The 12,204-nt window shown below is 41.2% G+C and overlaps 2 protein-coding genes across 2 annotated transcripts in view; one reads left to right on the top strand and one right to left on the bottom strand.

The window, feature by feature from the left end:
• Nucleotides 1-12,204, top strand: part of LOC128256147 (daisho1) — a 75,189-nt gene that overhangs the window by 20,095 nt on the left and 42,890 nt on the right. The gene's annotated exons all lie outside the window — the stretch shown is intronic.
• Nucleotides 5,536-6,753, bottom strand: LOC128256140 (carbonic anhydrase 2). Its single transcript, XM_052986269.1, is given in 2 exon segments — nt 5,536-6,364; nt 6,366-6,753. Coding segments are annotated over 2 exon segments (1,023 nt in total). The 5' UTR covers nt 6,669-6,753; the 3' UTR covers nt 5,536-5,644.

The raw sequence follows: 12,204 nt of genomic DNA, 5'->3' as shown, positions 1-12,204 counted from the left end.
CAAGCCATAGTTTATTATAAATATGCTCAAAAAGTTTACCGTTCAAATACCAATTTCTTATTCTTAATTTTATTTTCTCTTTTTTTTCCCCACAATAAAAATTTATGTCAGGAACCAAAAATAACCGTTATAAAAAAAATACTCGAGTTTTTACACTACTTTGACTGTGTTTTGTATACCTGGTAAAGAAGTTTTACATGTGACGTTGGTTAATGAAAATCGTAGTCCTTAAGAAACAAAAGTTCCAAAAGCATTTTTTTAGGTTCCTTGGTTTTTTATTTCAAACGAAATCGAAGAGTTTTAGAAATACTTTTGAATTATGCTAAAGGGCAGATTAGAAACAACCTTGTAAATTTGTAAAGGTAGCATGACATTTTGGATGTATACGATTGAATGTTATTTAGTCTGCCTTAATCTAGAGAAAACTATGATTATTACAGTTGATGCTTAAACCTGTTCAAAAATGTAGTTCATCAGCTGATTAGCTAGCTAAAAACACTTTGGTCACTGTGGGTGAGTTGCCTGGAAGGCCCCCGACCACTTCCGACACTTTGATTGCCAGTCGAGTAATAGACGCAGTCAGCCAGTTCAGCCAGCCATTAAGCGTGGCCAATACCATTACCATTTACATTTAGCCGGCATCTCGCAGCTTACCTGTTGTCATGAGTTGTGGTTTTTCCCCTGAGCACGACTATTTCATTTCAGCCCAGTTCATTCAGTTTCTCTTTTGGCTTCGGTTCAATTTGCCCGTTTACGCTATCTTCCATTACACGTTAAATGAAAATGCCAGATAACCAGCGCACAGTCCACCCATTTTACCCGCCCACACCCTGCCACTCGGTTTGGACCCTCCTTTTGGCCCAACGATTCGATTTGTGCCAACTAATGAGCTCTTAATGCGCGTTTATTCTTACGCATAACGAGCTTGCCAAACGTAATTACGTCCTAGGGATGTGTGTGTGTGTGTGTGTGTGAGTGTTGGGGAGAGGGGGACTCTTGTGCTCTCTGGCTGTCAGTGTGTGTATCTGTGAGAGGCTGCCATGTTGGCGCGATGCTTAATTGAAGTGGAGCGTCAGACGGACAAACTGGGGTATCTCCGTCTGTTCTGTAGGTGAATGTGTGTGTGTGTATCCACTTAAGCCCGCATCAGTGTGAGTGTGAGTCCTTGCATCCTTTTCATTTACGCCACATCCGCAACGTTAACTCGCTGCTCTGCCACTCCGCAACTTTTCGTCGCTTCCCCCTTTTTTGTTTTAAATTAATTTGCTTTTAATTTGCTTTATTATGTGGCAATTTCTCCCTCTTTCGCTGGATTAATTAGTTTGCTTTTATCGTTAAGCAGTTAACGGCGACTTTCCGACAAAATGTGTGCTCGAAGAGATGAGAAAGGTACATTTTGGCCAAATTAAGCATACGCCCGATTGGCAGGGGTGACATCTAATTGGTGGTTCTGCGTTGCCATTGCTGATATGATCTGATATTATCCGGCAGATGTGACCAAACAGCACATAACTGAATAGTCTTATCAAACTGAGAACCCTTAAATCTAAATCATTATGCGCCTGCGTAAAAGTCTTAAAAAAATAAGAGGATATTCTGCTGCTGTAATGGAAAACCAGTTTGCTGGGCTACCTTTTAGCTCTAGGCCTTCCTCTCATAATTCGAAATCTGGCTCTCCCTATCCAGTGGGCGTGGCCTAAACAAGTCGCTCTCTTTCCCGCTCTCTTCGAACGTTTGTGTGGGTGAGCGCTTCGGCGCATTAAAATAACTCATACACAAGCACTACGGCCGCGCTCACATATGCACGCACACCGACATGCCTTGTGGTAGACCATTGAAAAAGTGATGAAAATAACTCTCTGTCACTTTATTGGCGCTTAACGAGTTTGAGTTGATGAAGAATTTAATTTATGATGCTGCTCACACCATCAAGAAAAGCGAGCAGCCCCGAAAGAGATGGCAATACAGGAGGGGAGAAAGAGAGAGAGGGAAGGAAAATGGGTGGTAAAATGAAAGGGAGGTAGCCAAAAACCGCAGAGCACAAGAGGCGGAGAACGAGAGAGAGGGGAAAAAAGAAGAAAAATTAATGAACTCGTAACTGTCGCTTTTGCAAATTGGGCTCTGAGAGTGTGCAAGTGTATGTATATGTGTGTGTGGCACTCAGACCCACATACTCACACACACAGGAGGAAACAGCAGCCGTCGCTGCCGGCAGACGTCAAGCTTTGATGATTTAATTTTCTGGTCTTCTAATTTAATTTTATTATAGAAATACAGACATATGTGTGTGTGTGTGTGTGTGTGTGTGTGTGAGTGAGTCTGAGGGAGAGGCGCTTGCTTGTGTAAGTGTCTCACACCCTCACAGACACACATGCAAATTCGTTAATGGAAAATGGTGGCGTTTAATTGAAAAAGGAAGTGCGCCAAAGGGCTGAGCGACAGAGACGGGCGAAAGAGGTGCGGGGGGGAGGGAAAAGGACTCGGCGAGGACCGAGTTTTCCATGAAAATTAATTTCATGTGTGCGACTGCCTCGCTGTCTCTTTCCTTGCAGACATCTTTTTGTTGTTATTTCTTTCACCATTTTTATCTTTAATTTATTTTGTTGCTGTTTTTGGTGCGGTCACTGTTGCAATAACAATTTTCAATTATTTGTATTTGCTTGTATTGTCGGAAAAAAAATTGAAACAGAAAGCGAGTAAACAAGTGCTCTGTTCAGTTTGCTCACCCACAAAGTTAATTGAATTAAATATTCCAGCGAGATAATTACAAAATGGCGTTGATTAATCGTCAGCCGCCATATTGATTTTGCCAGCAACAATATTTAATGATTAACAATTAACATTGAACAGGGATTTTTGATGCAGACACTTCAGCCATGCCATTCCATTCTCTTTGTGCCTTAATAAAAGCAATTAAAATTCATTAGCTGCAAACACACACACGCACACTCACTAGCAAGGACTCACACAATCACACACTAATGCCATCATGCGCTCGTTTTCTCAATTATTCATTCAATTTTGCATGCCACAAAAGCAAGAGCCAAGGCAACTTAGCAATCCTCCAACCACCCACCATCCACAAAGCTCTGCGGAGCATCCTCCATACATATTCATGCGGCTAAATGAAAACGGCAACACTTAAATGCAATTTGCCTCAATTTTACCAGCAGCCAACTCAGCTCTCCTCCCCTACCCACCCTTCTCTTCCGATCCTTTTTTCCCGTCAAGCATCTTGGCTTAGAGCGTCTTAACGTCTTTTCATGGCACTTACATCGTCATTCTATTCGTCTAATTTCATTTTCTTGCACAAACTGCTGTACTGCTGAGGAAAAGTCGTTGGGCTGAGCTGAGTTGGCCAAACTGCCTTCGGTTTATTCAGCTACTAGAGGAGTTGGATTCTGGCAGACTGGCTGCTTTATTCTAATTACATTCAATTAAATATGTTGATTGATATGTTTGTTCTGCCGCGACTTCGTCGATAGAGTTAACGACTTGGCAAAAGATTTTGGTAAATGAGGCACGAAATTACTTGGCCTTTGTTTATGTTCTAGTTGTATCTTTAGCTCAAGTACAAAAATATTCTGCATAGATTTTTTGCTTGTCCCAGGCAAGACTTTTCGTTTTATAAAGTTTGTTCATATTATGATGCAAATTTAAAAATGTAGAAGTATAATTAATATTATATAAATAAGAAAGGCATAAAACGGAAACAAAAAAAATTTTGAAATTATAATGATCAATAATAAAAAAATTTGGGACCGAAAATAAAAGGTTTTTTAAAAAAGTACAGCTAATTGATAAAACTTTCAATCGTGTTTAATAAAGAAACATAATAATAGTTTATAAAGTCCTTTAGAAATACTGAGCTTATTTGGATTTGATAAATTCTAAAATGTCGCTTGTCTACTTTGACAGATAAACAGGTTTTCAAACTAATTAATTGCATATTATTTTCATTTTTGTGTTTCATTTTCACCTAATTCAACATACATAAACGCACAAACTTCCACAAGCATGATGAGTAATTATTGCCATTCTGGGAAAAATTGGATTAATTTTCTAACAAACATTTTCATATTAATTGAACATTTTGTGTGCAATCAATTTGCATATCAAGCATTAATAAATGGAATTATCCGTTTTTAATTGCATTTCTCAGACAAAAGTTTTAGTTTTTGGCCGAAAAATAAATTGTTTTGTCCACGTCCCAGGCTGCAGAACCGAAACGAAAAGCGCGACCGAAAAATTAAGCTTTATTTGTGGAAATTGCAATTCAATTAAGTTTTCAAAACATGCAAATTGCGAATGGGCGCACAGGACAAATATTGACAGAGCACAGAGCCCAACAACAATAACTGTGTGGCCCGAAACTTGCTTGTATAATTTCATTAGCGTTGATTTGCAGCAAATGCAATTGCAGTAGAATTCACTTGGCCTGCCATTGATTAAACAAGTTGACGTGGAGGTCCACGTCCGAATTGGAGGCCTCAAATCGAATTGGACCCGGGGAGGTATCCGGAATAAAAACTGATTACAAGCGAATGGCCCTGGACGGGCCGAAAATTTCCCATCTATGGTTAGGCGCCAACTGATAATTATAGTCGTAAGCCTGGAAACTGGAACTCTGATTGCCAAGCAGCAGCTGTAATGAAGGAAGGGGAGGGAGGAACTGGGACAGGAGATGAGGGTGCGTCGCCGCAGGAGGCCCAAAAACCCAATCCCAGGTCATTCCCATTTCCATTCCCGTTCCCATTCCCTGTGCCGTTGCCAATCTCAATCCCAATCCCAATCCCAGGGCGAACATGTCCGCAACAGTTTCCGCTGCACTAACGAAATTACAGTCGCAGACTCACACGCACACATTGGCAGAGCTGTGTCCTGCGGCGATTGTGCGCACAGGATGCGGAACAGGCTCAGGACCCTGCAAACGGCTAATGCTAATGCTAATACTCTTTGAACGACTAATTAGTGAATTACTATATAAGCAAACTATTTGCCCAGCAAACGGCAACCCCAAGCAAATTGTGCGGAAGACTGTGCAGGATCTGGACCACAAATCAAGCGACCGCCAGGACCAATTAGACTCAACTTGGAGGTAATGGGGTCCCGGTTGTCAAGTCAAAGGGTGAGCGTATTGGGCAAGCTTTTATTGTTGGGCCTAAAGCGATTTCAACGAGTGTTTGCTAATTAAACGAATGCGTGCGATCGCTTTTTGAGTTACTCAATGTCGCTCAATATCAATATTTAGCAACCAAAAAATCAAAGTATTGGTTTTTCATTTATTATAAAATTTTATATTGCTTTCGTGTGAGTATAAATCCCACGAGAATTCATGAAGCTTCTAAAAATAATTACAAAAATGTATAACACATAGTTTTATGATCGATGTACTATATCAATTATATTTAAAAAATTTCACAGAAATTGTAGAGAATCAGAGAATCAGGTTCAGCATATTTTAACCGCTCATTTAAAAAGCAGCAATATAACGACCGATTTCGAACTGATTGCGGATAATTTTATGGAGCTAAGTGGTGCATGCATATAAGAAATTTTAAAATGAATATTAGAGCCAATAAATCGATTTTTCTTCATATATTATGTTTTATAAGTTTTTGATCGATTAATCCAAAACTCTTGCCTAAAATCCGGTTCGGAAGCGGTTAAGGTAGACTGTGCGATCCTGGAGCGGCTGCACTGGTCTTGCGTTTCGTTCGATCCGAGCTCCCCGCCGGTTCCTCAACTGCCGGAACTCGTTCAGCTGGCGCTCGCTAATGGCCAATGACGCTGGGTGCACCCACCACTCCGCGCCCCGATGACACGGAGGTTCGGTGAGGGATCCGTGGTAGCTGTAAAAGTTTGTGTAGAAGGCTGGCATCAGGTAACCGAGCGGAAAGGGGGGCACTTCCACCGCCTGACCCGCCTGCTGGACAGCCACGAGGTGCTGGACAAGCACATCGAAGAACGGATTGTCTTCGGAAAATTGGAACAAATAGGAAATAACCAGGAGACCCTGGCTGGAGATGCAGCCATCCTGAAAGGCATCTGTGTGGAGGCACTGCATCTCCAGCGGGCTGTGCCGATGGTCCACTGTATGCTCCGAACCGGATGAATTGCTCCAGCTCCAGCGGAAGGAGATTTCCCGGAAGTCGAAGCGCCCGAGAAGGTCACCGCCATCGATGGAGGGCGTGCGACCGGGAAAGACAGCTCGAAGGAGCAGCGTGTGCCCGTTGTTCTCCAGGCGAATGCCCAAGGGCACATCATTATAATTGGACCATATTAAGGGCGAGTTAAAGTAGCTGAGCTCCAGACAGTTCCGCTCTATGTTAATGGGACTCTGATTGTTGAACGGCACATTCCAAGGTATGCGGACCCCTGTCCCATCCGTAGTCGTAGGATTCTGGCGAGCCGCGAAGGGTGCATTCCAAATTCCTGTTGGGGCCTCCAAGTCGATCCTCACCAGCGTCCCCTGCTCCCTCCTCCTCCGATCTGCTCTCGCACCTGTTGGCCATGGCGAATCCCGAGTAGACATTGAACAACACCAATAGGGCCACGCAAACGGCCAGGATCAGCTTGAGCGCATTGCTGTCCTGCAGACGGGAGGATAGCTCCTCCAGCCAACACCAGAGCTGCTTCCACAGACCACAGGTTAGGCACTCGTTCATCCTTATAATTGCAAAATAAAATGCGCTAAGAAAACTTAGAGGGAAATGTTTATTCCATTGGATGACAGCCAAGTACAGGCCTTCCTGGTTGAGCGGCAAAATTGAGAAAATTTCTAATTAAACCCGCTGAAAAGTTAATTATTTTGAAAAACAAATTGGGCGCGCAGCAATTTTGTGCGAAAACATTTGCAATTTGTTCGCATTTGTATTTTGCATAAATTAATTACGCACAAAACTCTCTTCGGCGGCGGAAATTGCTTGCACAAATATCCTGTGACGCTCCTGCGTGGACGTGGACATAGACCCTCCTGTCGCCTGCCGCCTCCCGCCTCCTCCCTTAACCCTTCTCTGTTGCATTTTGGGAAATTAATTAGTTTTGTATGTACAAAATAGGCGAAATGAGCTCTAGGAGCCAAGCGGAAATTATTTCCAGCTCTCTAACACCTTTTGTACTGCGGCATGAGCTACACAGAAAAAAGAGGAACCATAGAATGACTGATTGAGTAACCATCCCTAGACAAATGGTTAAATGGATGTTTTCTCTCTGTGCCATGTTTCCATGTTTGACTTATGGCCTGTGAAATTTGAGACTTTTTGGCCATCTCTGATTAGCATAAAGTTATCAAAAGGCAGCCACGCCCACCGTGCGGGGTTCAAGGGGTGCGTTCCCACTGCGATTCAATTATGACATTTTTCTGATCAATTCGTTTGGCTTTGATTTGATTTCATTTTCCTGCACTTGTGCAGGGCGTTGACGTCTGCCAAATGTTACAAATCGTCCGTGCCTGGCCTCTCAGGACCTCCTCTCATCTGCCTGGGTGTCCTGGTGGTATCCGTAGTATCCGTCGTGTCCTGCGGCACTCGAGCTGCACGCAAATTGACGGGTAAGCATGTGGCATAAACGGAAACACTAACATCGTTAGGCGAGTCCTGCCAGAGGGTGCCAAAATAACAAAATACGAAAATAACGGAATAACAATCATAACCATTTTTGAGTAACCAGGCCCCGCGGCAGTTGTTTTCATTTGTGACCGAATGACTCGATTTTTATGGTCGCTTAGGGTTAATTGAGGCTGCAGATTCGGTTCAGGGGTTGCTTGTTACGCAACGTTTGTTTTGGTTACAGGGCTTTAATATCCTGTACAAGGGCTCTATTTAAGTGGTCAAAATTGTTTGATCGACTTTTACAAATCACTGTTATATTAAGATTATACCATGCTTATAAGAAAACACAATGCATCATGGAAAAAGTAAGTGTAGCGTTTATATATTTTGGTGAGCTAAGGATTTGGAGTACAACTTTATTGTAAGCTTCATGAGGACAACAAATAGTAAATAAAAACAAAGTTCTAAAAATTTGTATTTTCTTGCAGGAATCGGGTGACTTTATCAGATAGTTCGCATAGAAACCATCGGAAAAAGATTGACAAAAATTATGTCTTCGTTATTTTTAATTTCAACAATGGTTTAAATATTTCGGTTTGCAAAAAATACAAAATAAAGTCATACAAAGATAGCTGCAATTGGAACGATCAAAAAATTCACAAATAAATCGACATAGCTTCATTGTTATTAAGCATTAGAAGAACATTTAATTTTTGTAATAGCTTCAGTGGTACAAAAAATACATTCAGAATCCAAATTCCACTCCAAAACGCGGTAAATGTTGTCTTACTAGATCTGTATGCGATGATCAGTTTGAGGTAAAATAAGTGGCTGATAAGCTCATGGTTTTATTTTTCGCAATAATATTTAAAACTCATATAGCCGCTTATTCAATTTCTGATTCAAAATATTGTCTTAAATCCGAGGGAATTAATCACCCAAAAAAAAAGAATAAGACTAAATAAGTTTCCTGAATTTTTCCCAATTGACCAAGCATCGATTTCTGCTACCAATTCACTTAGCTGCAGAATACAAAAAAACGACTGCAACTGCAGCCCTGAACACCCACAAACATGGCAAGGAAATTTCCGTTTCCGCTTTGGAAAACTTTGTTAAAGCGACGCGAAAAGGGCAGCAAGGAAAAACGCATCACAATTTCTGTGGCTCTACCTTTGGCTGCAGGATAATGCAAACGAAGTTGGTCTCACTTTGAATTCGATTGATTTGTCTGGTGCACGGCTCGATAATATCCTCTTAAATCACTTAACCACATTTGCCGATTACTGCGAGGAGAAAAGAATGTGCTTGGCAGTCAGGCGCAGCAGGAGCCTTGGCTTGGTGTAAATGTTCACACATTATTCGGATGCCCGGACAAGGACGAGACAATTACTGGGCTCCGATAACATTGTCTAGTGGGATTTTCTCCACCTCGGCAGCCATCTCTGTTGAACACAGCTGATAATGTTAATATGCGCCGCAGGACATCAAACACGGCGCAGGCGAGGGATCAGGACGAGGTATTGAGGACACTCAACTTTGTTTGGCCAATCCGCTTACGCTTTTGTATACTTCTCTGCTTTGGAATACTTTCCGAGGGTCAGGATTATCGGCTGTGTGTGATTGTTAAGTGAACAACGCTGGTTTAGGTAGCCTGTGAGAGAGTCTTGTCTTGCCAAACCGCAAAAACATTCCTCAAGATCGTTTTGCGGCCATGTTGCCACTGTATTTCTCGCTCTCCGCTTCTCAGCTGCCTGCGAATGTGATCCTGATCCTTATCGCAGCATGCGTCCTTTCACTATTTTCGTTTTATTTGTTGTTTTCACAGCCTCCGGCCGCAGTTGCCCTCATTAGCAGCTTAGGGGCGTTGCCGTGTTTTGCTTGCTTGTTGACAATGTTTGCTACTTGCCTTGTTTCAGCCTGAAAGACACCTCATTGAAAGCGAGCACTTCCCTTCCGCCTTTGTTGCCTTCCCGAGAGGAACAAGAGGTTCCAGTGAGACGGATCCATTAAATAATAGTATCATTGGCATTAACAAGAACAGAAAAACGCCTTTCAGGAACCAGAGGGATGGGAAACGGTTCGGGGGATGATTGGTGGAGGCAATTCGAGCGATTGCTATCGCTTGTCAGCTAATTTAGTATCCTATCGATCGATCTATTGAGCAATATGAAATTGATTTTATTAAGACCTTAACAGAATGAACTCATCCAAACTACGGTTGCTGTAAATTGTGAGAATAAAAGTCAAAGCTCACCAATCCTTGCATACACGCACAATAAGGGTGTACTTATTTTTTATCAACGTTACCAATACCAATATACAACATTGAAAAGGCCTTATGTTTTAGGATAATTTTTTGGTAGCATACTGATTAACTAAACGTAAATTCTGACTTGTTAACGTAAAATGGCGTGCTGCGCTAAATTCAAAACAATTAATATACAAACAGATTCAAGTTCTAATGCACGAATTTGTTTCGGTTTATTTCAGAGGCAATCAAAAATCAGTATCTTGGTCTTTAATGTTTGTACCTAAATAAGGTAAAAAATAATAAAAAATCCTATCGGATTTTATAAAAAAAAATTTAAAATCCCTTAAGGAGTAAAAAAAATAATAACCAGGAAGTGGCTCAGTGGTTAGAAAGTGCACCAGAATAAATTAGACCCAGGTTCGATTCTTACTGGGGGGCAAGCATAGTTTTCTCTTTTTGTAGGCTCACTGCATTACAACTCAATATACTTTTTTTGAATTGTAGTCGGACCCAAAGGTGATTCGGCTCTTGCATACGTTTCCCATTACTAGTTATGGAGATTGGTTTTCGCCGCTCGGTACTAATATTAAACATTGCCACTGGTGTCAACAATTCGGACTACATAGTCCTAGCGCCATCTAGCGGTTAACCAAATGGGCGGTGACGTTCCATTTAATGTCCACAGAGGGCGCTGTGACGACTGACGGCGGCAGATTGAAGTAAACATGAAAGCTCAACATAATTTTACAATATACATTGACAGTATTGCCAACTTAGCTTTTCTACAGCCATTTCTGTAGTTACTTTTGTAGACAGCCAAAAAAATTTTAATTTGCGGCTATATATATATAGCACATTTGTAGACATTTAAATAATGCTTCATCAAAACTAACAAAGATGTTTTCAAGAAATCTTACTTCTATTGGTACGGTAATTGAAAATATTTTTATATAGATTAATTTTAAATCGATTATTTCAAGTTATTGCAGATAAGGTAAACAACATTCTTAAAAAAATGATCCATTAATTGATTTTTCATAAGTAATCATAACATAAAAGACCTTAAATTTTATGTATAAAAAAATTATATTTATTTTATGTGCTTTATTTTATTATTTTCGAAATTAAATTTAATGTCAAAAAATGTAATTTAAATTTAAACCATATTTAAGTTAAATAAAATGGCATACGCCCTCGTCAATGTCATTCACAAGTTTATTAAAAGGCCCATGCTTGTTTTTATCAAAAATATTAACCAGAGTATTTACAAATCCGTTTAAGCGTTCTTTGTTGTTAATGTAATAAGTGCATGGTGCAGGTAAAAGCACCTGCTACTTCCTTCTACGTCTGCTCATCTTTCACGGAATTTCTTGATTGAAAAACAACAAAACTAGTTTCTGTTTTGCATAGATATATAATATTTAGTTTTAATCGGATTTAGTATTAGTCTTTGCGCTGAATTCCCTTATCTGTTTGACTTTGTACTGAAACTGGCCGAAAAAAAGGAAAACAGAAAACAAAGGGAAAGAGTCTAGCCCGACAAATGTTAAGCAAGAATAATGCGTTACACGAAACTGCACTAAGCTCAACATTTTCGGTTTTACGCTGCTCAGAGTTTTTCTTATTTATCTATCTTTTATGCGCCTCCTTGCAGCGCGAATCGAGTGAAAGGCAGCGACAAAAGGATGTTTTCGAGGAGCAAACTTTGAACTCTACTCGCTCGTTGTCAGTCAAGAAGGCCAGAAGCCTTTTTGGCCTAGACAAATTGCCCCTGAGTTCTCCAGCGGAGTCATCAGTCAGAGTCGAGGAACAGTAGAAATCTTTTTGGGTCCCGGACACACATAGCCATAGGAAAAGGGCATAGGGCGACAAAAAATGGACTCCATCCTGTGTATGGCCATGCTAATTAGGCTTGTCCTGGGGGACTGCTAACTGGACCTGGGCCAATTAAATGCTTAAGCTGACTTTCGGGTTCGAGCTTGTCATAAATTTTGACTGATTATGTGTATTCGTCTTTGTCGTCGCCTTTTGCCACTCCTTCCAACGCCCCAACGACTCCCGTCTCATCCTGGGACACAAGTACTCGTGACAACTGAAGAAAATTCTGCGGCAACAAAACCCTACCTCCCAAGTGTCCAACGCAATTCATCATTCAATTAAATTGACCGCAAAGAGCCGCATTTCACATCGCTCAGTTCGTCGACATCGCCTTGGGTTAAGTTTTAAAGTTGCCCAAAGTCAAATCCTTTAATGCGCTGCCAGCCGTTGCTGCAATCGATTATCCATTCAATAAAATGCCGCGGCCCCAAAAAAAAACTTTTCCCCCTCGAATATCCATCGTACCACCCCCAACCCCCCAATTTGGGGGATATCTTTTGAGGTTGATTTATGCGCTGGCTT

This window comes from Drosophila gunungcola (genome assembly GCF_025200985.1).
Source record: "Drosophila gunungcola strain Sukarami chromosome 2R unlocalized genomic scaffold, Dgunungcola_SK_2 000013F, whole genome shotgun sequence".
NCBI classification, from domain to species: Eukaryota; Metazoa; Arthropoda; class Insecta; order Diptera; family Drosophilidae; genus Drosophila; species Drosophila gunungcola.
The sequence above is the reverse complement of the archived record's forward strand: the minus strand, read 5'-3'. Positions and strand labels throughout refer to the sequence as shown.